We start from the raw sequence: 26,773 nt of genomic DNA, 5'->3' as shown, positions 1-26,773 counted from the left end.
TCTAGCAGGGAGGTATGCTGCTGCCCTGCCTGACCGGTTTTTAAGAGAGCGCCGGTGGCGGGGGACAGTGTGTGTGTGTGGGGGGGATGCACCCTCCCCTGCCCTTAAAGTTACCCCCTCTGCTTTCAAACCAACTCCCGCCAGTTCCTTGCACATGCCTAGTGGGAAGGGAACCCCTCCTAGAAATCCTAGAGGGGGCTTGACCCTGCTGCATCCATCCCCTTAAGTTTACTCCTATGATTTTACAAATTTAAAATCATGGTTTAAAAAAATGAAAATGAAATGGAAGAGGCCAAACAGATGCATTATTTGCAATGGCAGCAGGGCTCTGACTGGATGCATGAGAGACGCCATTATAAAAAGCATTAGGTAGCAAGCGCCTCTCTCTTGCAACCCCAACCAGCCTCCAAACAACTGAGATCAGGGGGCAAGACAGGCTTCTGGATTAAAGATTTTGCAAGCCTCAACTCAGGTTAAACCGTGATTGTGACTAACCCAGCATTACAGCAAAGCCATATACTGACTCAGACCATTGGTCTATCTAGCTCAGTATTGTCTTCACAGACTGGCAGTGGCTTCTCCAAGGTTGCAGGCAGGAATCTCTCTCAGCCCTGTCTTGGAGAAAGCCAAGGAGGGAACTTGAAACCTTCTGCTCTTCCCAGAGCGGCTTCATCCCCTGAGGGGAATATCTTGCAGTGCTCACACATCAAGTCTCCCATTCAGATGCAACCAGGGCAGACCCTGCTTAGCTATTGGGACAAGTCATGCTTGCTACGGTGCTACCACAAGACCAGCTCTCCATCACTCAACTATACTAGCCTCCGGCTTTATTTGCAGGAGTTCAGTGCGGTTAGGGGCGAACCCAACCAAAAGCAAAACTCTCTCAACCTTCCCCAGTTGGACAGAAGCGCTCGCTTGCCTCTAGTCGCTCTCCAGCAGAGAGCGCTCCCGCACTGCTTCGCAGGCAGCGACACAACGAGGAGAACGGCCGGGAGAAAAGCAGAGCAGCAAGAAGATCGAGGTGGGCGGGCCTTGGAGCCGGAAGTGTGAGTCCCAAGGCCGCTGCATGCTCTTCTTGAGGCGGAAGCGGGCGACCACACAAAGAGCGGCATCCCCAGGCCGAAGATGAAGCCGTCCAAGGCTCGCCGAAGCAAAGGGTGAGGGTCGCTATTCCATCCTCTCTCGGTTCTAACGGTCACAAAGATCTCCAAATCAAGTTCTGGTCCTCCCCTCCCAGTGCCCATTGGCCAAATCCCCCAGGCGCTCGGCGCTCTCCTCCCCCCCCCCACACGTGTACTTTTCATGCTGACTTCCGGAAGTCAGGCTTGAGCTGCAATGCTGAGGGGAAGGCGCTTTGTACATGCCCAGAATTGCTCTCTTCCTTATCATTGCTCCTCACATTTTGTGGCTAAAATTTAGTGGTAAAAAGCATCAGGGGCTAAGCGCAAGCTCGAGTTAAACCATGATCCCAGCCCACTGTATATCTCTCCTTGTGCTGGTTTAATGGAGTTGACATGTTTCAGGAGAGTCTCAAACGTTCTGACGTAAGACACAACGCTTCAGTGCTGACTAAAAAGCAGTAGGAATGTGTTCTCCCTTCTTCTGTGGTTTCTGTATAGTTTGGATGTGTACTTTCATAACTTGACAAGTTTTTGTCTATAGTAGGATCAGTTGAGTAATCTGTTCCTTCCTAACAACGTACATGGAGTTTGTTTGTAACTAGCCAGCCCCGCACAGAGCAACTGTGCATTCTTTGGGGTGAGCGGTTACATCTCCCCCAACCACCTTCTGCCCCAGTCTCTGCTTCCAATCTGGGCCCAGCTGCCTCTCCTCCCCACTGTCAATTCTGTCCCCCCTTTCTTTCCCCCCTCCTGGGCCTTGCCTCCGCGGCCGGGCCTGCCACCTCTGTCCTCCGCGGCTGGGCTGGGCCCGCCGCCACCTCTGTCCTCCTTTTTCCCTCACTAGCTTCAAGCTGGTGAGGTGGAAGATCATTCCTAGCACTCCTCTTCAGCTTCAAACTCAGGAAGGTGGCTGGGGTCAGTTGTGCTGCACTTTAGAGGCTCTCAGAAGCAAAACTGCAGGGACAATCCTGCTGTTCTCTTCTCCAGAGGGAGAGGCTGGAAATTGCCTTGCACTGCTTGGAACACCTCAGAAATCCAGTTCCCAAAAAACCCCTAGCTCCAACTTTGGAGCTGTGGAAGGGGCAGAGATTTTCTTTGCGGTTGTGTTTGGCTCCTGAGGCCCTCCAAAGGGCAGGTACACCTGCAGGGATAATTGTTGCCCCCACCGCTACCTCTACAGCTCCAAGAGGGGGAGGCTGGTGCTCTTTATGCTTGCCAGGGTGAGCAAAATTGTGGAACCCTGGATCTTTACATATAACAGATTCTCAGTGTTTCTGTAGCTGGGAATTTAAATTGTGGAAGTGAGTAGCTTCATTTTTGGCTGCTGCTTAATTTTTCTAAACAAATTAACAGTTCAACTGGGAAGTGGACTTTCAGACTGATCTAAGCTAGTGTGCAGTTTAGAAGGCCTTTAGTATTTTGCATCTCACTTCCTTTTGTTCATCTGCAACAAAAGTTATTAGAAAAGCCTTTGCCCTTATTTACAAGCATGGAAGACTATAAGAGGATGCCTGATTCTTTCTGGGTGAATGTCACATATTAAGCCCGGTGTTCCTTGAACTTGATTTTTGTCATGTAACTTTTTACTGGATAAGCTCGTGCAACATTTTGAAAATATCCTTTTAATTTTTATATATGAGAACTATGAGCATGTTCCAGTTGGTTACCTAAGTGTGTTGCTTTTCAAAACCTTCAGCATTAACTATAGTATATTTTGTATAAAATGCCGGCAGTACTAAATGATAACAGATGATTAACTTTTAGCTTTTTTATAGCAAAGTGCATGAGAGAGATGTTGTTATATCAAACGAAGACTATATCGTGGGGCAAGTGGCCAACAGCCTGTTTCAAAACAAACCCACAGTATGTGGTACCGATCGCCTAGTACAACTTTTCAGTACTCCTGCAGCTGAAACACAGCCAGTGTATGTTGCTGTGCCGAGAGTAAGTACACTTATTTTCCTAGGTCAGTCTCAAAATGCACATTCAGTACTCTATACTGAGTCATTGGAGCTTTGTAGTCAAATTGCCAGGTTGCCTATTAGGAATGTGCATGAACCTGTTCGGAGGCCCTTTCGAACACCGGGAGGTTCAAAGGTGTGTGGGGGGGACTTTAAGAGCAGGGGAGAGTGCACTCCCCCCCCCCGATGCATTTCCCCCACTAGCGCTCTCTTAAAAACAGGTCTGGTGGTACAGCAGCATACCTCCTTGCTGCTCCATCCTCTCCTTGGACCGGAAGTAACCTGTGCACATGTCACACTCGTGCATGGGTTACTTCCTGTCACTTCTGGTTCGAGAAGAGGATGGGGCAGCAGGGAAGTACGCTGCCGCCCTGCCAGTCCAGTTTTTAAGAGCGCACCGGTGGAGGAAACGTGGTGGTGGGGTAAGTGTATCCTCCCTCACCCTTAAAGTTATCCCTCCCATCTTCAAACCGACCCCCGCCAGTTCCGTGCACATCCCTAGTGCCTATTACGAGCATGGGGCAGTGGCTGACATCTAGCACAACATTAAGGGGATTGAGCAGGAGCTGTGCTCTCGCAGCAAGAGCTGTTTCAAGTACAGCTGAAAGCCTGTCAATCATCAGAGCATGTACACAGGGAGTGATTTTGCAGTTCTCCCCTTCCTCCAAAAGTGTTCTTTGGCTTCCAGAAATATGTCCCTGAGGGTTGTGTCATTACTCAGCAAGGTGAATACAACCCACCGGCCTTATATTTTGGGCTGCCAAGTGCTTAATACCTCTACTACTGATATATTTTTACAGTCGTGAGCAAACAGCAATAAAAAGAGGCTAACTCTTTCTTTTTGCTCTGCCATATATTTCCAGTAAACTATGCTTAGCTTATATAAAACATAAAAAGCTACGTTATACTGAGTCATACCGCTGGTCTATCTAGCTCAGTATTATCTACACTTACTGGTAGCAGCTCTCCAAGGTTTCAGACAGGAGTCTTTCTCAGCCCTACCTGGAGATGCCAAGGATTGAACCCGGGACCTTCTGCATGCAAATCAGATGCTCTATTGCTGAGCTACAGCCCCATCCCCTTGATGGATCAAAAGCTGTACAGACCTATCTAAAAGTGAGAATTGAAATGTGGTGACATATCTGGGCAAATACAAGTTTTATCTGCTCACATAATTAGTGTAGCTGTCTACACTACTAATTGGAACCAGGGAAGATCCATATAAGCACAATTATATGCTGCTTGTGTATCTCCGCTTCAGCTCTTGCAGAAATCAGTTATAGGTTATATAATTTGCTACTCCAGCTATGTAAGCTCATGTGAGAAGTAATTTCTGCTTTCAACTGATAGTTGCAGTCCCCTAATATTTCATTGGCAGAACAAGCCTGAAAGTGAGGATAGATTTAACTATTTTTAGTATTCATATTACATGTACTGAAACATGACAGATGATGTTATTATAAGGAAAGGAATAATAACCTTATTTTTCACACTGTGCTCTTATTTGAAACTGTTTATCTTTGAGCAAAACATACATCTCTTTGTGGTGGAGCAGGCCAAACATACAGCTAGTACGAAGAAGAGATTCTCAAACGAAGCAGCTGCACCATGCTGATAAGTCTTTAGTGCCATAAAATCTTGTAATGATTGTTGCTTGATTGAAAGCTTGTGAAACAAAAAAGGTGCTGTTGCAATAATTTGTCAGTTGTCATTGGCAGTGCTTAGACTTTTGTGACAAAGATGCCTCAACATAGTAGGGGTGTGCATGGAACCGTTTCCATGCACACCCGGGAGACAGGGTGGTGGCTTTAAGGCAGAGGGAGGGTATTCTTACCTCAGTCACTGCATTACCACCTCCGGTGCTGCTTTCAAAAATGCACGTGTGTGTGCCTGCCACACACATGCGCACCGTTCACATGCACATTTGTGGTGGGTGTATGCACGCATGCCACTTCCAGTTTTACACTGACCAGGGCGGCAAGAGGGTATACAGCCACCCTGCGCCAGCATTTTTTAAAGCAGTGCCAGAGGGGGAAACATGGCAGGGGAGAGAAGAGCACTTTCCCCTTGCCTTAAAGCCACCCCGCCCCCATGTTCGCAGGGGGGCAAATGAAGGGGTTCAGAACCTGTTTGGCGTTCTAAGAATGGAACACCAAACAGGTTCGTGCACATCCCTACAACATAGCACTTGTCACCAACAAGAATTGTTGATGGAGTAACAATCCCTTTTTGTTGTCCATTGTGTAACTTACACCTTCCAGCTTGTGAAAAGAAAACTTTATCCCGATGTGCATTTTCCCCTTAAACATGTTTTCTTCGCCTGTACAGTCTGTGAAATTGTATGAGTATTGACAAGCACTGCCATGAATGTTTTCTAATCAAATTATCTGCTCTAATTAATCTAATCCAGTTAATCAAATAATCAGTTTTTCAGCTCTGAGACTTGATTTTATACTCTCTGTGTAGCCTTTCCACGTGGACTGGTCCAATGCTGCACCAGTAATATCTCTGAAATAGAAATCATGTTATATACCCAACACACGTGATTTCTGCAGTGTGGGACAGGGCTATGTGGCAGCAGCTACCATTATGCAATGCTACATGTATAAATGGCCATTTGCTTATGTGAAATAAGCAGCTTACCAGAACACTGGTAAGCCTTTAAAAGTTATAGTAAAACATATCCTGGTTTAGTGGTCTTATTCACACTTTTTGTGTTACTGTTAAATACTTACTAAAATAAAACAATGCCATATGCTTCGGAGCACAAATTCTTCCGATACACATGATGAAATGTTTTTGAAATCAAGGGTGAGAAGTTGTTTAAAGTAATGTTTTGCATAATTTCTATATGAACATGAGGATTTGCTGAGGGGATGAAACAAGCTGTACCCAATTTGCAGTCCACTTTCATTGCTGCTTGGTGAACTTGCATTTTTTCACATTTGGCACATTTTAATGAACTGTTTATCACTCTTTTTTCCCCCCAAAAGGAAAATAAAAAACGCAAGTATACAGAAGAAGAAACTGCCAAAGAAGTTCAAAGCACATGTATTAAAAGTGAGCCTCTGGGGAAAAAGAGAGCTAATAAAAAGACTCTCTTTCTAGCAGAAGAACGAGTGGCAAGCAGGTAAATTAGGTAGATTAATTAAAAACCTTTAGGGTTCAAAAAACCAGTAAGTGATGCAAAAAAGAACCCCAGATAAAAATCTTAATATACAAATCTCAAATAATAAAGTGTTTCATTTAATCAAATTTGCATGATAAATTATAATGCTTTGTTGATTCCTATGCAACAAGAGAAGATGTATTGATTTTGAGCTATAGCACTACAACATTGAATATTCACAACTATACTGATGGACTGTAAATAATTTTTGTATTAATGCCACTGAAGAAGGCTGAGCAATAGCCAAAATGTGTCTGGCATATTGTGAATAGCTATTAGATATCTTCCTGAAACAGCTTGTATCAACTCACAGATTTTTAAGAAGTATTCATGGAGTTTTGTTAAGAGCATCACATTGATCTTGATCACACTGACTGGAAACCTTAGAAGGAATATTTATTTGGACTTTTTAACATTATTATCATAGGACTGAATTTATATACTTTTGATTAAAGGGGATCATTTTAATATATGATTATTTGTATGGATTTTAATGTATAGGAATCAATGAAGGGTTATAATTTATCATGCTGGTTTGATTAAATGAAATAATTATTTGAGGTTTGTATATTAAAATATTTTTTATTTGGGGTTCTTTTTTACATCACTCTCAAGCAGGTAAATTAACCGTCACCTCTCCCCACATCTTTGACATAGACTTGTGTGAAAATGGTATGTGTTCATTTTTGTATGTAGCATTTTTTATATATTGAGAATTTGATCTCTAGTTTTATGGGTTGCTTAAGTGTTATCTTTCTTAAGGATAAGGCAACTTAGACATTTTAGAAGTATAGCATGAGCAAACAAATTTTCTTTATTATGATTTCCCTTTTTCTGTGACCAGCATTTAAAAGAGGACCCTATTTATAAAAATCAAATCACTCTGTGATCAAAAAGAACACTGAGATCCACAAGTGTAACATATGAACTGACCCTTAGTTTATGCATCTTCCCCGCCCCAAATAACTTATTTATTGCTTATAGATTGAATTTCCAGTCTCTCTAGCTACAGATGTTTTGTTACTTCGGTGGCTAGGTGATTAAAACATATAAGGTAGTATCCACAGTGTCACTTCCAGAAGGCCTTTTTACGGTTGCAGTGCTCCACAGTGTTGCACTATCACTGGCAGAAGAGGAACCATCTCAGGAACACACAGACAAGTTTCTGCAGGAGGCTGTGCAAAGTTTTGTGCAACAGTTAGCTAGTGCACGGTGTTGCACTTCCTTTAGCCAAAGAGGAACCTTCTCAGGACATATACAAACTTGTGCAAGAGGTTGTGTAGTAGTTAGCTAATACACCATGTTGCACTACTGCTAGCGCAACATCTTCCACTAGTGCAAGAGTTAGTCTGGAAGAGAGATTACTTCCTTCTCACAATGACTCCACACCGGGTTCATGCACTAGCACAACAGCATTTACACTAGCACAAGACTAGTGTGTCTCCCCCACCCCACCCCCATCTCTTGAGGTTATTGATATGCAGCTGTTGGTGATGTGGCTGCAATGTTTCTTTGTTCATCAAGGGAGTGTGCTTTGGAACAAGCAGATGAAGAAGAGGAGAAAAAAGAATTTAAAATCAAGCAAAAGTTGAGAAATACCAAACATCTTTCAGCTTCAGATGAAGACGCTGGAATAAAACACAAGAAAACAAAAGTCAACCAGGCTGAGGAAATGCTTAAGAATAAGAGGACACTTTTTGTAGGCAATTTGCCTATTGATTGTACAGCACAGGTGAGTGAGTAATTTTAGGGAGCACAGCCTAGGCAGTTTCTCTCAAGACAGGAAGCTGAGATCCCATAGTTACTTAGCAGGAAGTAAGTATCATTGACATTCATGAGATTTTATTGTGAGTAAATCTTCTTAGGAGTAAGCTATACATGTTCAATTGCACCTAGATTTCAATTTTATGGTGCTGGCTTTATCAATTTATCATCATATTTCTCTCTCTCTTTCTGCTTTGACCTCAGTATATTACTGGTATTAGAGAAGCCAGGTTTTTCTTTATTATTGTTTCTACTAGTTAAAAGTGGTGCTCTGTGAAAGACTTTGTGTCGTCACAGTGCTTCAGAATGTTGCACTGCCACTAGTGGAAGAGGAGCTTTTCAGGGACTTATAAGCTTGTAAAAGATGTAGTGTTAAAGTACTGTACAAATGATAGTGCACTGTGTTGTGCAACTTTGAGTTAGTACACAATTTTGGGCTTCCCTGTTAGAAAAGGACCCTTCTCAGGGACTTGTACAAGCTTGTGCAACAGGTAGCTCCATGTCTTCTACTAGTGCAATAACTATTCTTATTTTCTTCTTATGATGACCTTGTGCTGCTTCCTTATACTTCAGTTTACATTAGCACAAAACTAATCTCACCGCCCCAAATGATTAGAAGATGTCAGATTTCATTGGTTTACTTTTTTATGATAAAGATACTTTGGTGACCCACTAGGTCTCCTTCTGTGCCTCAAAAATCCAAGTGAAACTATTTCTCTCCTTGCAGCCAGTTGTCATGGTGATGTTCTGACTTGAGATTTCATCAGGTTAACTTGATTTTGGAGGTTTTTTATTGTATTCTCAAGACCCTGAATTTTGGTATTCTTGATATTTATTTTTAATATTCTTATACAATTTTTGGTGTTTTTCATTTTGGGTGGGTGTGCGTGGTTTATGCAACAGCCTTTGAGCAGATGTAACAAAGACTGACAGATATTTGCACTGATAAAGTGAACCAAATGTGTGTTTTGCACTTAGATGCTGAAGATGTTTTTCAAAGAATATGGACAAATCGAATCAGTTCGCTTCCGCTCTTTGGTATGTTTCTCCCTCTCTTTTTGTTAGATTGTGAGAGTATTTCTTGAGAGAGCACATTCAATCTCTGAGAAGGGACAAAAGTGCCGTGAATGCAGGAGACTACCAATGCCTTCAGTTGTTACCTCTGTGCTGCTGTATTTTTCATATAGCTGCCCTTGCATAAGGGTGGCAGATCATGCCAACTTGTGCCTGACAATTAATCATGAAGCTAGTTTGGCTTGTACCTTACAAAAATATGTATCTGGAGGTTGTAGGACCATCGGGACATATTTTTGAGACGTGAAGAGGGGATCGGCAAAAATTGTCTTTATTGCACATGTGGAACATTATTCCACATATAAGATGTTAATCTGGATGTTGGCCATAGTTGTTAGCTGTTGTATACATGTTAATGTGCAAGATATTGGATAAGTAATTCAGCTTACTTTTGTGCTTCTGTACAGCTGCTATACAAGTTTGGCAGTGGTGCACTCAACATGCATTGAGTTGCATGCTGGATATAAGGTTACACAGTTACCAAAAAGTTCAGGTCACCCACATGCTTGTCAGCTTAGGTTGGTTGTGTGATTTGGCCCTAAGCCAGTGTGATTTAGAGGTACAGCTAGCTTGCCTAGAATGGATAGCAGTTGTCCCCTAGCAAGTAGACTAGTAACAGTTTTTTCCTGGCCTTTCTCTGCCCAGTACTTGCAATGAATACCTACTCACTGCTTGTTCTAGTGTCAAAGGGCCATGACAGGCAGCAAGGGTGTGCCATGGTCATGAAGCAACTGGGCAGGAAAGTGGAGAAGCAAGGAAGAAGGAAATATGGCAGCAGTAGCGGGGCAAGTAATCATCTAATACTAAGTTCTCACATTTTGGTTTGGCTTCTTAATCAAGCCGTCACGTGTGGTTGCCACTGCCCCCACCCCAGGTTTTCTGAGCATGCCAGAGACCTGGGAGGAGGGAAGGAGGTGTCTTGTGTTGTGCTGGGCTTAGGAACATGCCAAAGTAGCAAGTCTCCTATGTGGCTTTTGCTTGCTTCAAGCTCAACAGCACTACATAATTAACCTCCTCCCTGCCAATTTGAGAGAGAAGATCTCTTGGGATCTTTGGCCCTGGCTAGCAAATTTGTGGAGGCTTGGCCTAGCCATTCTGGAGCATCAGCAAGGTTGTCTTAACAAACACCTTTGTTTTCTAATTTATTTTCTAAGTATTTTTAAATTATTTTTGCTCAATTATGTGAGTTCTAGCATAGTTGGAAAAAATCACTGATATTTCGCAATGGTGTTCTGTCTCATTCATAGTTTCATAACAAAACCAAAATGTTCATAGTATGTATTATACTGAACAAGACCTACCAACTAAAACTCTTTGTTTGTTTCCCCTTAAGATTCCAGCAGAGGATTCTCTATCCAAAAAAATGGCAGCCATAAAGTAGGTTTGGTAATTTCTATTTCTTCATTCTTGAAAGAAAAAAGGCATTTTATCTTTAAACTTTTCCTTTCTAGCTGTTATGTTTTGTTAATTTGTGTGTGTTCCAAAATAATATGTTTATAACACACAATACTTGTATAACTGCCTACAGCAATGCAATTTGCTAAAGATTACGTGGCTGTTATGGACCTCAGTGGAAACTGACCTTATTCTGGAATTTATAACCCAGTTCTGTAATCAGTATAAATAGAGTGGCAAATAGTGATTGGCACAATAAGAAACTTTCTCTTCCTACCTGGGAAAGGTAGAAAGTACTTTAAACCTAATCGTTTACTGTTATGTAAAACAAATTATTTTAATGTATTAACATTTTAATTTTACATAAGAACATAGGAAGCTGCCATATACTGAGTCAGACCATTGGTCTATCTAGTTCAGTATTGTCTTCACAGACTGGCAGTGGTTTCACCAAGGTTGCAGGCAGGAATCTCTCTCAGCTCTATCTTGGAGAAGCCAGGGAGGGAACTTGAAACCTTCTGCTCTTCCCAGAGCGGCTCCATCCCCTGAGGGGATAGGGGAATATCTTACCGTGCTCACACTTCTAGTGTCCCATTCATATGCAACCAGGGCAGACCCTGCTTAGCTAAGGGGACAAGTCATGCTTGCTACCACAAGACCAGCTCTCCTCTCCCTTGTTTTGTTTATGTTTTAATTTGTATTGTTTTATTGTAGACCGCCCAGAAATGCAAGTTTGGGGCAGTAAACAAATGTGTTAAATAAGTAATGCAGTCACAACTTTTGTAGCAAATAAAAGCCAATTTGGATGCTTCACAAAGAGCCAGGACTGTTCAGCCCAGCACCCTTGTGCTGCACATGGACTTAGGGGGATCTAGAAATACCTGGAGAGACTGATTCTGAGCTCTGGGAGGAGATCAACAAAATATAGGATGGGCAGTTGAAAAACAGAGGTGCAATCCAAACCCCTACCAAACTCAGTAGAACTTGTGTGCAACTAGACATGTTGAGGATTGTGTTGAAAGTTGGATAAAGTCTTCTAGGGCAATATTAAGTTCAGCTTGCAAATGTGTATATGTAAGACTTTTTGCTCCATTTACATTAAGCTTTCTCTTTAGGCGAAAGCTGCATCCTAGTATGAAGTATCTTAACGCATATGTTGTTTTCAAGGAAGAATCTGCAGCTAATCATGCTTTAAAATGGTATGTTTTAAAATCATGTTTTGTGCGTGTCTGATTATTCACATCTTAACAACTGAAAGCATATTGATCCTAAATTGTAAAACCTTTCTTTGTAAAACAATGTTATCTGCAAACTAACATAGCAACTGATAATTTAGTTCTGATTTTTATGTTCTTGTATTGTTCCTGTTATGGCTTCAATAGTAATGGAACAGAATTTGCCAGTGGATTACACATCCGAGTTGACCTTGCTTCAAAATCCACTTCTGTAAGTAGTTCAAATGAAGTAGGAAAATTTTTTCCCCTTTTTTCTCTCTCTTTAGGTTACTGACAGTTCTTTTTGCTTGTTTTACAGCATGATAACAAAAGGTCTATATTTGTGGGAAATCTCCCTTATGGTAAGTTAAAGGTGGGATTTCACAGTCTTTTCTCTTTTAGCAAATATAAACTAGTTTTAGCATTGAAGTTACTATTGAAGAAGGCATTATGAAATCCACTGGGTAGCATCCAGACTATTCCGCAAGAGGGGTGATTTTCACCTACCTATCCCTCCAGCCCAAAAATTTGTTCCTGAGGGTTAGGGACCTTTAGAAATAGCTTTTGGGGGTGGCATGCAGGGTCTGCAGAAGGAAGTGGGAGATTGGGAAAAATCACTGCCCGCTTGCATGAATGGAACATCTTCCAATCGTGGAAGTACTGGTTTGAATGTTATCCACTATTTACTTTGTAGTTTTTGGAAACTAATGGACTTAGACAGCATCTAGAATGCTATTTAACTATGTACTTAAATGTATACTCTTTTTTTAGAAAGCTGAAGTGCCACATAAATCAAGAACTACTTGCTTTGCTATAAATTGTCAGATGCTCTCATTACGTATTGTAATGGATTACAAAGAAATATATACTCTTGCACAATATAGTAGTCCTTGCAGGTGATAAAGTGGTTGTAAACTTGCTCCATTTAAATCGTAAATGAAAATGTTTTGAATTCTGGCCTAAAAAATTAACCTAAAATAATTTAACATTAGCACGCTTTTTTCCAACTATTTATTTGCATACAGAAATTTATGATGATACTGTAAGAGACCACTTCTCTGAATGTGGAAATGTAGTGGGTGTGCGAATTGTGAGAGATCGGAACACTGGCATCGGCAAAGGGTTTGGTTATGTTTTGTTTGAGGTATGTTAACATCTGTTACAGGGTTGGCCCTCCAGTTGTTACACTACAAGTCTAATAATCTCTGGCTATTAGCTATTAAAGATAGATAGATAGATAGATAGATAGATAGATAGATCTTTATTGTCATTGTCCTGTGCAGAACAACGAGATTGATTGGCTGGAGATGATGGGAGCTGTAATCCCAACAACAGCTATAGAGCCTCAGAGTAGCCATCCCTCATCTACTGCATATCTATAAAGGAAAAAATTGACATTTACACTGTATTTAATGCACACCACCTAAACTCTTAGAAGTGTTTGTTGGCTGTATGCGGTACAGGCGCATGCATGCCCATCAGTGCTGCTGCTACTCCCTCCCTCAGCACAAACCTGGCCACAGTTGATATGGTCATAAACAGCAAAACTTGCATTTATTTGCTTTCCAAGTAATAGTTTAATAAAAAAAGAAAACCCTTTGTGTAGACCATGGGATGGTTTCCCAAGTGGCTGTGTCCTGTTTAATTTTTAACCAGAATGCCTTCTGAAAAGTTCCATTTTTAAAGATGTAGTGGAGTATATATTGGGCTTCCAAAGCTAGTATTAGCTTTAGATATTTGCCCAGGCACGGTGACTGCATTGGCCTGCTGTAATTCAGATTTGTTATTCAGCCCTTAAAAAGAGTTGGGGATGGGGCAGGGTTGGTAGCAGGACTCCTCCTCCCCACCGCTTTTTCTGCCACACCCCTGTAGGCACTGGTAGATTTTGCAACAGTTGAATCGGAGATAGCATTGCTAGCAGCTGGCTGCTGCCAGTTGCCATCTTTTTTTAGTCTAGAATGAGGCACAGCGAAAAGCAGCTTTTAAAAGGAGGGGAAGGAAAAGCTCCACCGCTTGCCCAAACATCCATTCAAAGTCACCAGCGAATAGATATGACTACCACACCAACTGATTGTAACATATAAACATAACAGTGCTAGGTTGTATAGGCTAACAAACATGAATGGCTAAAATGTAAGTTGAATGCCTAATTAAGATTTTACCCTTTATATATAACACATTTTTATTTTCTTTACAGAATACAGATGCTGTACACCTTGCTCTGAAGCTTAACAACTCTGAACTGAGAGGAAGAAAATTACGAGTGCAACGCTCTGTTGAGACGGAAAAACTGCAACAGAAAAGTGTAGATAAGAATGTAAAGAACTCCTTTGGGCTAAAGTTCAAAAAGGGTTTTTCACTGAAAAATGCTAAAGGATGCTCCAGCAACTCTTTTGCTGGTGAAAAAGCAGTCCCAGTGAAAAAGAGCAAAAAAGCAAGATCAAAAAAACACATCATGAAGACAAAAGTTAAAAAATCCAAATGAAATTGTTACACCCTTTATTTTTAAATAAAATATGTATTATATTATATATGTATTAGCTTGAAGAAGACTCCCTCAAAACAATCACAACCCCTTCTGCTTCAGTGGGGGAAAGGAGTATAAAACCATTTTTCTCACCAGCCATTTCACAGCTTTGTGTTTCTGAGGGGGAAGGGGTTTGAAAATAATCTATGACAGCACCAGTGCAATCCACCACATACAAAAACACCCAGAAAATAGCAGGGGTGGTGGTGTATGAAGTGAGACCCAAATTACAACAGGGACTCTTTACTGATGATTTGTTTTTTTCACCATGCTCATCTACAGACTCGGGTATCATGCACATCAGGAATATACTGCAACCTTTTGTTGTGGGTCGGTTTAGAAGTGAAATGGAGCCACCCAAAAGTAAGGTAGATGCTCTGCATACTCCAGAAATTCTCTAGAAATTTCCCTAGAAGAATAAATTAGTGTAAGAAAAAGCTGTTTAGAAACCCAAAACAGCCCTTTGAGCTTCTACAGTCCTGAGACTGACTGACTGAGCTTCTACAATCTACAGAATGTGCAGTGCTCTTGAGCCACAATGTGTGTGCGTGGAGGGCTGGTTTTTATTGTTTGCGGTCTTTCATTTTTTTAAAAATTGAAGCAAGTGGGAATTGGCCTGTTCCAAGAGCTTATTGTAAGTATCCTGGTGTAGGGGAATAGGATTGGTGGTGGTGGGGAGTATGTGTTATGAGGTTAAAAACTTTCCTCCTTGCAATAGACAATGCTATATTGAGAGAGGAAGGAAAAGGGACACTGTTTCACACACCCCAGAAGCCTCCCTGTAACTTAGCACCCAGCTGTACGGGGGGATGTGTGTGGCAAAGATCCCATTTGATTCTGTAACACTGGCTTCGAATTAGGCTTCAAATCTGGGTGTTTATCTCTTTATAAACTATTTATCAATAACAGTACCTACTCTGGTTTTATTGCTCAGGTCATACTGCAAGCTCACCCATCATGACCCCTGCCTCAATGCACTGTCAATTACAGACTTACACAGAATAATATAAAGTAGTCAAGAACCCAGCAATCAGGAAAACAGGCACATACACAGGGCAGCTGTAGCCCCCAAAGTATGAATTAATTTATCAGATTTGTATGCTGCCCCAAACTTCCATTTCTTTCCGAGATGCCTCCTTCCTGGGAGTGGGAGATGCAGCTCCCCATTTCTTTCCGAGATGCCTCCTTCCTGGGAGTGGGATAGTCTAGAGGGAGGGGGCAGCAGCTAAAGTTTTGGAGCATCCAAACATCTATTGTTCATAAAATATAAATAAATAAACAAACTGACATTGCTATGGGCAATCTTCGGGATTGCAGTTTGTTCATTGACATACTGCCCTTAATAAAATGCCAAGCCGGTTATGGGTTATATAGTGGGGCACAGATAAGGAAGATCACAATATTTGGCATCAAAAATGATTTGGACATCACACACCAGCGTAGTGTCCAAGGTGATTTGTGCTCCATGCAACATCTCTGCATGGAGCCCAGAAGCCCATAGGAAGCCAATACCATCTCTGCCATATTGCTGTGCCCCCATTGTGTCTACTGTGTTCCTTCGGGGAAATGTTAGGAGTAGAGATGAGCAGTAGTTATTCATTTATTGTACAGAGCTGTGTTTCAGAATATTTTCATTTAGTTCTAAAACGTTATTGGGATAAAAACAGTGAGTCGGTTATGTAATATATTTTCAAGCCTTTATTTGTACTTGCCATTCTGACCTCATCAAGATTACCCCATTCCTTTGCTCCTTTGTCTGTTTTGCAGCAACAGTATAATGTAGCTGTTGGTCTTAGTTAAAGGTAAAGTGTGCCGTTGAGACAATGTCGTCTCCTGGCAACTACAGAGCCCTGAGATTTTTTTCGGTAGAATACAGGAGGGGTTTGTTTTACATATTTTACATATTACATATTTTACATATTCGGTAAAATACAGGAGGGGTTTGTTTTACATATTTTACATATTACATATTTTACATATTCGGTAAAATACGGGAGGGATTTGTTTTACATATTTTTATACCGCCCCAAAACTACGTCTCTGGGCGGTTTAAAACAAAACCTAGGTCTCTGGGCGGTTTATACCATTGCCATCTCCCTTGCATAGTATGAGATTATGCCTTTCAGCATCTTCCTATATTGCTGCCTGATATAGGCGTTTCCCATAGTTTGGGAAACATACTAGTGGGGATTCAAACTGGCAACCTATGGCTTGCTAATCAAGTCATTTCCCCGTTTTAAAAGACTGTTAATGTGATGTTGAATAAAGCTATGTTGAATGTCAGGTAGTTGGTGTAGTGTAGTGACCGGAGGTATTCAAGAAAAGTCAGTCAGCGCTGCAATCAGTGGCACACTTCATCGGACTGTAAATTCCACTTAAGTGCGCAGCGGGGAAATGCTTGACTAACAATCAGAAGGTTCCTGGTTCGAATCCCCACTGGTACTATTTCTGGCGGCAGCAGATATATGAAGATGCTGAAGGCATCATCTCATACTGATCGAGAGGAAGCAAAGAAAACCACAGGGCTCTGTGGGCGTCAGGAGTCGAAATCAACTTGACGACACACTTTTAAGTTCCACTTAGCTCAATGCACTTTATTTCTAAGCATAACGGACGGAATAGATGGGGCAGACGTGACATTTTCCACATAGGAAGCAAGAGGCGGAGCCAAAAGAAGAGCTCGGGACCTCACTACGCATGCGCAAGGCGGCCGCAGGTGAATGGGTCAGTAATAATATGCACATGCGTAGAACCAGCCGAAGAAATGCGGGAAGTCTCTTCCCTTTGGCAAATCTGTCTATTTGCTGTCGCTGAGTGATGACGTAAGAGCGCATGCCGAAGCGTGTGTGGAGCGGTGGGTGGGATCTATCCTCTGCTCCAAGGTGCCTGTGAAGTGCAAGGCGCGGCAGTGGCCCCGCGCTCGGCAGGATCATGGTGGGCAAGACCAGCGCCATCGCCGCGGGCCTCTGCGGGGCTCTCTTCATTGGCTACTGCATCTACTTTGACCGCAAGAGGAGAAGCGACCCCAATTTCAAGAACCGGCTGCGGGAACGTGAGTTTCTTTGTCGCTCCCTTCCCCGACCTTCCACGCGCGCTTTAACCGTCTCTCGATTATTCCGGGGCGGGACTCTCGCCTGCTCTCCCCGCCACCAGCCCCATAGATGGAGGGGATCGTGTTGGAGCAAAGGCTCTCCGTCCCCTTCCCCCAACAGAGCCTTCAAATCAGGGCTTCCTGGCCCGTGTCGAGAAGAGGAGGAGGGGACCGAAGCCTGCCCTGCAGGGTCTTTGGTCTGCGGCCGCGCGACCCGTACAAACAAGGGCGGGTGTGTGTGTGTGGCGAGCCTGAGTGAAAAATCCGCCCAGGCCCCAAACGGGACCTCCGCCTGTGCTGGTCTTCTGAGAACTCTGGTGTGTGTTCGTTTGTGTATCCCCAAAGCCTCTTTCCCCGCGAAGCTGGTTAGCCGCTCACGCTTTCTTTGGCTTGAGCGCTGCATGAAGGAGGGCTGCTGCTTCGAACAGTGTTCCTAACACATACGTGCAAAAATGCTTTTTAGGCGCGCTGACACACACATGTAATATGTATATGCAGCTAACACGTGTTCACCACTAGGTGAGTAGCACTGGGTTAGGAAGCTGGAGTTCTCTGTGGCTACATACTGTGGGTTTTATGCATGTTTGCTGCTGTATAACTTATCTTTGTGTCCTATCCTCAGGCCTTAATTATGTCTTAGTTTTGTATATTAAAATATACTTAAAGTAGCTTAAGCATTTAAAATCAGAGATGACTGTCTAAAAACAGAATAATTAACTAAGACTGGTGGTTAAAGCCACAGCAATAGAATAGAAGCACAATTTTTAAAAGGAACCCAGTTTTCTAAAAACTGGCTCAATGAGACTGTTGCCCACCTTTAGGGGAGTTCTGAAGAGAGGAACTAGACATATCTTTTTCATGGGGGCATTCCTCATTTTAAGGTGCCATAACTTAAAAGGCTCTCTTGCATTTGTAGTATATGCACTTGCTGAACTGCCGTCAATGGGGAGGATAGCCTCTGATATAAAGCAAAGTTGTTGGGCAGGCTCTAGGGAAGGTGGCACTTTCCAAGATATCTTGGTTCCAGGCAGTGTTCTGTGGTTTATTTTTTTAATTGAATTATTTTTATCTTGTTATCCATGTTGGAGTCTTGGGATGAAGGGCAGTATATAAATAAGTACACATGAGATTGTATAAGCTTGCTATATTGGCTTTGAACTTTTGGTGTATATGCAAAAGTTCTATGGACTTAAAACTTTCTAAAATATCTTAATTGCTAATCTGAAATGTTTTTCCTTCTGAGACTGCATGAAATAGATGCTAAGGCTGTCTATATGTATAATTGGTGCTTATGGAATGTAAACCCACATCTTTGTTTAACTTCTGCCTTTGAAGAATAGCATGACATAATTTGAGTGACTCTCTATGTTGGAATTGGCCTATATTCAGAGTACTTTTATTAGGAAAAGGTAAAACTGTCTTTGGAAGCCTGGGGGAGCAGGGGAAGGTTTAGAAAAGTTCACCTCAAAGTGTTGTCTTAGCTATTCGCTGTATTGCCTGATGCATTCTCAAACCCTCCTGGTATTGTTGTTATAACTTCCAGGATAAGGATGAATGCAAGAGAAAAATGTAGAGCTATCCAAAATGCAGTACGATCTCTCATGGTTCTGCATTATTTCACCTCTTCAACAGAAACTCATGTACTTTGATATAATATTTTGTTCTTAATAAATGCTTGTGTAAACTTGTTTTTTTAACCTGAGCTGGTGTCCTTTTCTATGCTGAGAATTTTCTTATCTGAGGAGTGTAATTATAGGAATTTTCAGTACTGTAAATCTTTTCTAAATTCTTATGAATAAATAGTGCTATATGCAAGGTCTTCAGGTTGTTGCTTGTCCGTATGTAAAAAAAAATAAAAATGGATAGGGCATATGCCTACGTTTATTCTTAATTTCCGTAGTATACTCTGTGATGTGCAAAAGTGTTTTTCTTATATCCCTGCCTCAACTCAATTTGGAGTGCCAGTAGAATTAGGATTTGAAAATGAATATGTCATTATCAAATACAAACCTTTTGATTAGTATAGAACATATACATTGAAAGTGTATGGTGTTTCATTTCATAGGAAGGAAGAAACAGAAGCTTGCCAAAGAGAGAGCAGGACTTTCAAAGGTATCAGTGCCTTGTTGCATTTAATCCAGATTTTCATTGTTTTATTGTATGTGGCATACAGAATTCTCTTCAGAATGGCCTTCAGTTTATTTTACTTGCAGCCCTTTCTAGTCGTTGCAAGTGTTGATAAACTGATGAGATTATGACAATGTTTTCAATGATGTGATTGTTGAAAATCTGAAATGTAACTTTCGGTGAACTTTTTTTCTCTCCTGGAAGTTTTTAATTTGATCAATTATCAAGCAAGTAAATGTTCCTCAATATCGCATTAAAACGTACATGCTGAGGCTGCTAAATGGCTAACTGGACAAATGTTTGTTACAGCTGCCTGATCTAAAAGATGCGGAAGCAGTTCAGAAGTTCTTCCTTGAAGAGATACAGCTTGGCGAGGAATTACTAGCACAAGGTTGTTACAATTTTAAGTGGGGGAGACATAAAGTATTGTAGCATGAAGAATAAACAAAGCATAATTTTTAAGGAAGCAAAGAAGAAGCTACATGTTCTTTAGTCAGCATCCAAATCATATTTATTTGGAAAGATTTTATAGCTGTATGCTTGAAGTTGGAACATTTAGAAATAATTTTGAAGATTGTGGATTCTGACAGTAAAAGGCTCTTGTGGGTTCTGACAGTAAAATTTAAAGAATTTAAATTTAAAATTCTGGTGCACTTTTAAAGAACTGCACCAGAGAGCAGAGCCAGAGACCTGGTTTTGGATGGAGGAAATGAGGGGTGTAGGAAGCTTGGCAGTGGCCCCAGGACAGAATGAGAAGGTGGGCACTACACCTGCCCTCCTGCTGCCACTGCCCTGCTCCCTTCCTGCCAGGCACACTGCTCTGCATTGGCTACATGCCAGTATGTGTGGTAGGGGTACTGCTGCTAGGCCCATGTACCCTAGCGCTTTCTTTGCTGACCTGACTGTGTGCTGCTTCACTGTCCTTCGTGAGGTCCTGTGTGTGTGGCAATGAAAAGGGGCAGGCCCAGCAGCAGAGGGAGCAGATGGGACACTCACCCAGCTGCATGGGGAGCAAAGGGTACCGTGGCAACCCCCACAATTTTGTGGCCTAGGAACATTTGTTCCCCACCCCTCTTATCACTCCTACGGCCCAGGGACATTTGCCCCGCCCCTTGTCCAGCAGTGGTTTTGCCACTTGAGGAAATGTCTAGAAGACCCTTGCATCCATGTAGGGATGTGCATGAACCGGTTTGGAGGGCCTTCTACAGATCTCCAAACCAGTTCAAAAGTCTGGCGGTTCAGCCAGTTCCAAGGTGTGGGGAGGATAGCTTTCAGGAGCGGGGAGGGTGCTCTTCTCCCCCCACCCCACCCCCACCCCCGCCGCCATGTTTCCCCTGCCAGTGCTGTGCTTTAAAATGGCCCCACACAGCAGCGGCATACTTCCTTGCTGCCCCGGTGTGTGATGGACCAGAGGTCCATGTGCTCTGGCCACTTACAGGTACTTCTGGTCCGCCACACACCGGGGCAGCAAGGAGGTACGCTGCCGCCCTGTGAGACCGTTTTAGAACACAGTGCTGGCGGGGGAAACATGGCAGGGGGAAGAGCACCCTCCCCGGTCCTTAAAGTTATCTTCTCCCCTGCCCCCCCACCTTCGAACTGGCAGTCACCGGTTTCATGCACATCCCCAGAATTCTGTTTTGATTTGATATGAAAGATGGTTTTTTGTCATTCGTACTTCCAAATGGATGTTGAAGATGAAGTTTGTGACACGCAATTTAAAGCTAATGTAAGTTGCTTTCTTCTTGTGCAGGTGAATATGAAAAGGGTGTTGATCACTTAACAAATGCCATTGCTGTTTGTGGGCAGCCACAGCAGTTACTACAAGTTCTACAGCAGACTCTTCCACCGCCAGTTTTTCAAATGCTTCTTACTAAACTCCCAACAATTAGCCAGGTATGAAAAATGGTTGTTTACATTTATTCTTTGTACTTGAAGTGGAATTGATGACTGTCAAAGTTATTTACACTCTGATCCAGTGTTCCCTCTAACAGGGATTCCCAGATGTTGTTGACTACTATCCCATAATCTCCAACCAAAGGCCATTGTAGCTGGGGATGCTGGGAGTTGTAGTCAATAACATCTAGAATCCCTGTTAGAGGTAACATTGCTCTGGTCCCATCCATATTTTCTCAGAAGTTCCATTGACTTCAGCAGGGCTATTCCTAAGTAAAGCTGCAACCATGTGCACACTTAGACATTGATTTTAGTGCATGGTAGTTCTTACTGATACTAAGAAGAATGACTTAATTGGCATACTAGTAGGTGCTTTGAGCATTAAAATGAGGATGGTACTCTAGCTGGATTGGAGAAGTGGTGATATTAGCATTTTTTCAGAGAGTGTGGTGTTCAGATTCATTTATAAGCCACCTTTCTTCCATTTAAGGCAGCATGCACTAATGCAAAATATGATCAAATCAGTACGAAGTAGAACAAAACAAAATATAAAAGCAATGTGACAACCATAGTACAAAAGTGATACTGCTGCACCAAACATTGGGAGGAAAAAATGTGTGTTACACCCCCTCTGAAATGTTGCCAAAGATGCAGCATTGTGAGTGTCAAGAGGAAGGCCATTCCAGAGTAACAAAAGTTTAAGGACAGTAGCTTCTCTGACAGTTGCACAGACTACATTCCTGTTTATTGTCCTTGGGACCAAGTAAGTGTGTCGCTGGTAACATCTGTGGAAATTGCACCACTTGGATAGCACAATGTCAGTGTCAAACAGTGAGTATAGCTCTGTGCCAGAAGGACAACGTTCTGTAAAATACATACAGGCCACAGTGAGGAGCACTAGCCTTCCCTCCATGTAGGTTGAGAGTTTATACTAGTGAGTCATGAACTAGGATTTGGCAAGCCAGGTATTGTTCACCCCTGCTCTAGGGTGGGATAAAATCCTGACATGTTTTCAGAGATCATCAAAATAATGAGCATGTCACCTGTTCTTCCAGAATATTACTATTATCACATAATTATTTCACAAAGTAAAAATAAGTCTGGACTAAACTTTCTGGTAGAGATGAAAAATAATTCGGTTGACTGAATTTTTTGTGTATCAAGCATTTTTGGCCTCTGTTGCGTAAGTAATGAATGTGTGTTCTGAAATGTTGGAATGCAGGTATGTTGGTCCTGTTTCAATATTTTTTGAGGTTAGCAAGAAACTGACAATATTCATTTACGTGCTGCAAGATGTTTTGTTAATGCTGTTGGACTTCTGTGAGTCTACAGATCAAGAGGCTGTATGTAAAGCACTTGGTTGTGGGTGCTTCTGTGATAATTCAGTTATCATACATTTCCCCCCTGTAACTTCATTGTGGAGAAGTGACTGAAATCAAAACAGAGTTTGAAGACGTTTTGACACTACAGATAGTTTGCCATAACTTCCTAGTACAATGTTCAACTCTGTTCACTATAACAAATAGCACTTTGCCCAGTAATTACTTGAACCTCTACATTCTTCTATGGAGAATAACCTTTTCTTAGCTGACAATCAGTCTCAAAGACAAACCATGACCAGCTTTCTGAATGGACATGCTGCGAAAGACTAACTAAAATTATCTACACAAAGTACCACACATGTACTTTGTGACGATATAGTACCTAAACCTTAAACTACAATCCATATTCACTCTTATTTAGGAGCAAGGCCCATTGAACTCAGCAGAGCTTCTGAGTAAACATGTATAGAATCAGGCTGCAAGTCCACAAGAAATGAAAAATCGGAATCGGGAAATGTCCAGAGTGGTTGGAAGATGTTAGTGGCAAAGGTTGGAGGTGTATAGATGAGGAGTTTGTCCATAGGATGGGCTTTGTTTAGTGCTAGACTTTATCAGGGCAGTGTGTGAGTGGTCAAATAGCTGAGCCTTTCTCCAGCTACAGAAATTCTTATCTTAATCAAGCAACAGTTATTGGGCTTGCATGCAGTATTCTCTAGTTTTTTTCATCTGTGTGCAGAATGAGTTTTGTTCTAGGTGGGAGTATCAAGGCAGTGTGTGCATTTGGAATGGGGCCTTCCTGATTCAACCTCTGCGGGATCTAAAATTAACTGAGCAGACATTTAAAAAAAAACTTGTGAGCACAGGCACATGTTCACGCCTTAAGAGGGAACACTGCTTACATGTTTGTGTTCAGTTTCATATTTTTTTAAAAAAAAATTCCAAAGTTATAACTATAATTAGACTCTGTTTATAACTTATTGGAATAGATGTGTTAGGGCTATGCAAAGCAGTCCTGATTTGATTTGGGGGCTACCTTGGCACTTCAAGGAGTTCCTGCTTTGATTTGTGAGTGGGGGGCTTCCCACTTCATTTCCATTCAAAATGCAAACTTCATATATACATTGATGGGGTCTGATCTGTCAGTGACTGACCAAGAGTCGGTCGTAGTAGACAGCTAATTGAAAATGTCGACTCAGTGTGTGGCAGCTGTGAAAAAGGCACATTCTATACTAGGGATCACTAGGAAGGGGATTGAAAACAAAAATGCTGACATTGTAATGCCCTTATACAAATCTATGGTGTGGCCACCACTGCTTCCCTAGCATCAGGTGACCAGGAGAGATAGAGCTGAGTGTGATCTGCATATTTCTATACTAGGTGGTATAGAAATGCAATAAATAAATATTGTGGTCAACTCAGTCCAAATCCCCGGATGACCTCTCCCAGTGGTTTCATGTACATGTTAAACAGCATGGGGAACAAAACTGAACCCTGTGGGACTCCATAAGCCAATGGCCACGGAGTCAAGCAGTAGTCTCCCAGCACCACCTTCTGGACCCTTCCCCCAAGAATGGATTAAAGCCATTCCAAAGCAGTGCCTCCAATCCCTATACTTGAGAGGTGGTCCAGAAGGATACTATGGTTGATGGTATTGAACACCGCTGAGAGGTCCAGTAGAACTCCCCCGTCAAGCTCCCGGTGTAGATCATCCACTAGAGTGACCAAGGCAATTTCAATCCCATATCCAGGATGGAAGCTAGATTGAAAAATGTCTAGAGATAATCCATATCATCCAAAACCCTCTGCAGCTGGGACACCACTACACACTCTATCACCGTGCCCAAAAACAGAAGGCTGGAGACAGGTTGGAGGGTTCAAGGGAGGGCTTTTTAATAATGGTCTTACTATTGCTTCCTTGAGATATGATGACATCCTGCCCTCAATGAAGCATTGATAATTGTCTCCAACCATCTGCCTGTACCCTCCCTGGCAGTTGTTATTAGCCATGAAGGGCAAGGATCAAGAATGCATCATAGGAACATAGGAAGCTGCCATATAATGAGTCAGACCATTGGTCTATCTAGCTCAGTATTGTCTTCACAGACTGGCAGCGGCTTCTCCAAGGTTGCAGGCAGGAATCTCTCTCAGCCCTATCTTGGAGAAGCCAGGGAGGGAACTTGAAGCCTTCTGCTCTTCCCAGAGCGGCTTCATCCCCTGAGGGGAAGATCTTGCAGTGCTCACACATCAAGTCTCTTATTCATATGCAACCAGGGCAGACCCTGCTTAGCTATGGGGACAAGTCATGCTTGCTACCACAAGACCAGCTCTCCTCTCCTGTGTGCGGGCATCATGTTGCCTGCACACTACCCAGGATCTTGTCCACATCCTAAGGCTGTAAACCGAAAAGAATCTAATACAATAGGACCCGATGGTACCTGAGGCACGTCTGCCAGAACTGCCAAAACCACAGAGTCCAGATCAGCACAGATGCGAGCAACTGTCAGCAAAGTGACATGCAAACTGATCACAAAGGGCTGTAGTTAGTTCCTCCCTCTTTACCTGGGGCGGGGTGTGTGCATGCATAATTTGTGGAGCAATTCCTTTGCTACACGGAACAGCTCTGCTGATCTGCACTGATTCCCCCACGCCTTTGTTTTAAAGCTTATGCTGAATTCTGGGCAGATAGCAGGTTGCTTAACTTTTTTTCTGAACACATACTGATTCCGACATACTGATTCTCAGGTCACTGTTGAAATGCTTGCATTTCAAAAGTGGTTCAAAGCACTATGAGGAGCAGCTGTTGGTGTGTAATCCCTTATTTGTACAAAAGCAGTTCCTGATTTAGAGCCACTACGTATTTTCAAACATTTCTGCAGCTGCGTTTGGATCTTAAGGATTTGTTTAAAAACAAAATATTCAGGATTCTCAAGATCTTATGCCAGTTGTCAAAATTTGGAGAACGCTCCACATTCCTGTGCAGAAACCCATCAACTCTGTGTTCATTCCAGCAAAAAAGCTGACTAGTTATTTCAGTGTCTTTGTGTCTGGATTAACATAAAAGGGACATATGACTTCTTGGTGTGTTTAGTTCAGTTAATTTCAAACTGTTGAACACAGAAAAGTAAAATATTAACAGCAACAATATATGCTGATGTGCTTACTGGTTCCCAAGTAAGTAATGCTTAACCTATGTTGGATTGGCCAAATATTGCACAACTGCTGTGTTCATATATATTTGGCAGGGTGGGGTGTTTAAGATATTCCTCCCTTGGTGCCTACCTACTGCTTTCTGAGTTGTGGTAGTGTTTATGGCAGAGAGGGAGAGATCTAAGTTTTCCCTGTTACAATTAATTTCAATTATTCATCTAGCAGGTGAGAAGTACCTTTCATAATGTTCTAAGGCTGTTCAATTATTTTCTTTTACAGAGAATTGTAAGTGCACAGTGCTTGGCTGAAGATGATGTGGAATGAGAAATCGCAACAGGGGGAAAAGTGTTTCTTTAGCCCCAAAGATGAGCATCATTGGGGGTGGGAGTGGGGTAAAGGAGCAAGCATAGTCGTTATAATGGACAGTATACCATATTGAAATCTACCAAAGTTGGTTTAAACTTTGAGTAGGTTTGTTTGGCTGAATTTTATTTATTATCTAGTGCAAAGTGTATTTTGATAAATTCATTTTATAAATACACCATGTTGAGTTATAAAATGTATCACTAGTGTCATTTATTACCAATTCAGTTGTAACATTGTACATATAAAAGATGTAAAATTACAACATAAAATACCCTATGCTCATTTTTGAAGAAACAAAGCTGAGGCAATAAAGATTTACCTGTGTTCCTCTGTTGTGTTCATGACATATTTTTAAAAAGTAAAAAGATTTCGGCATGTCCTGGAAATATCCCAGGATTATTCTTTTTTTAATGGCGTATTCATTTGGAGAACAGAAGTAGAAATTATATTAAAAGGAAGTTGACTGTAGTAAATGCTGAACAATGAAACTATAAGAAGAAAATTTTAGTGATGCACTACTCAAATTTAACTCGTTACAGCTGTTTTACTCTTCTACAGCAATGCCTGAAGTGATGTATAGTCAATTTAAAAAATTGTTAAAA

The 26,773-nt window shown here is 42.0% G+C and overlaps 2 protein-coding genes and 1 non-coding gene across 5 annotated transcripts; all 3 read left to right on the top strand.

The window, feature by feature from the left end:
• The first annotated feature begins 993 nt into the window (after window positions 1–993).
• Window positions 994–14,320, top strand: RBM34 (RNA binding motif protein 34). 3 transcript variants are annotated; one of them, XM_053299560.1, is made up of 11 exons: window positions 994–1,157; window positions 2,897–3,065; window positions 6,076–6,212; window positions 7,776–7,983; window positions 8,994–9,053; window positions 10,423–10,466; window positions 11,600–11,683; window positions 11,867–11,930; window positions 12,018–12,060; window positions 12,724–12,842; window positions 13,896–14,320. In XM_053299560.1, exons 1-11 carry the CDS (start codon window positions 1,126–1,128, stop codon window positions 14,181–14,183), a joined length of 1,248 nt encoding a protein of 415 aa, XP_053155535.1. In that variant the 5' UTR covers window positions 994–1,125; the 3' UTR covers window positions 14,184–14,320. The 3 variants fall into 3 exon arrangements, with proteins under 3 accessions (XP_053155535.1, XP_053155525.1, XP_053155532.1); XM_053299550.1 differs by lacking the exon at window positions 994–1,157 and adding an exon at window positions 1,331–1,544; XM_053299557.1 differs by lacking the exon at window positions 994–1,157 and adding an exon at window positions 1,331–1,544 and having other exon boundaries at window positions 2,886–3,065.
• Window positions 14,321–16,980: 2,660 nt separating this feature from the next.
• On the top strand, window positions 16,981–26,495 carry TOMM20 (translocase of outer mitochondrial membrane 20). The gene is made up of 5 exons (XM_053299537.1): window positions 16,981–17,277; window positions 19,382–19,428; window positions 19,753–19,834; window positions 21,194–21,336; window positions 26,085–26,495. Exons 1-5 carry the CDS (start codon window positions 17,157–17,159, stop codon window positions 26,127–26,129), a joined length of 438 nt encoding a protein of 145 aa, XP_053155512.1. The 5' UTR covers window positions 16,981–17,156; the 3' UTR covers window positions 26,130–26,495.
• LOC128341378 (small nucleolar RNA SNORA14) lies at window positions 18,817–18,953 on the top strand. The gene has a single exon (XR_008314383.1). It is a non-coding gene; the product is annotated as a small nucleolar RNA SNORA14 (small nucleolar RNA).
• Window positions 26,496–26,773: the final 278 nt, after the last annotated feature.

This window comes from Hemicordylus capensis, chromosome 1 (genome assembly GCF_027244095.1).
Source record: "Hemicordylus capensis ecotype Gifberg chromosome 1, rHemCap1.1.pri, whole genome shotgun sequence".
Classification (NCBI taxonomy): domain Eukaryota; kingdom Metazoa; phylum Chordata; class Lepidosauria; order Squamata; family Cordylidae; genus Hemicordylus; species Hemicordylus capensis.
The sequence above is the reverse complement of the archived record's forward strand: the minus strand, read 5'-3'. Positions and strand labels throughout refer to the sequence as shown.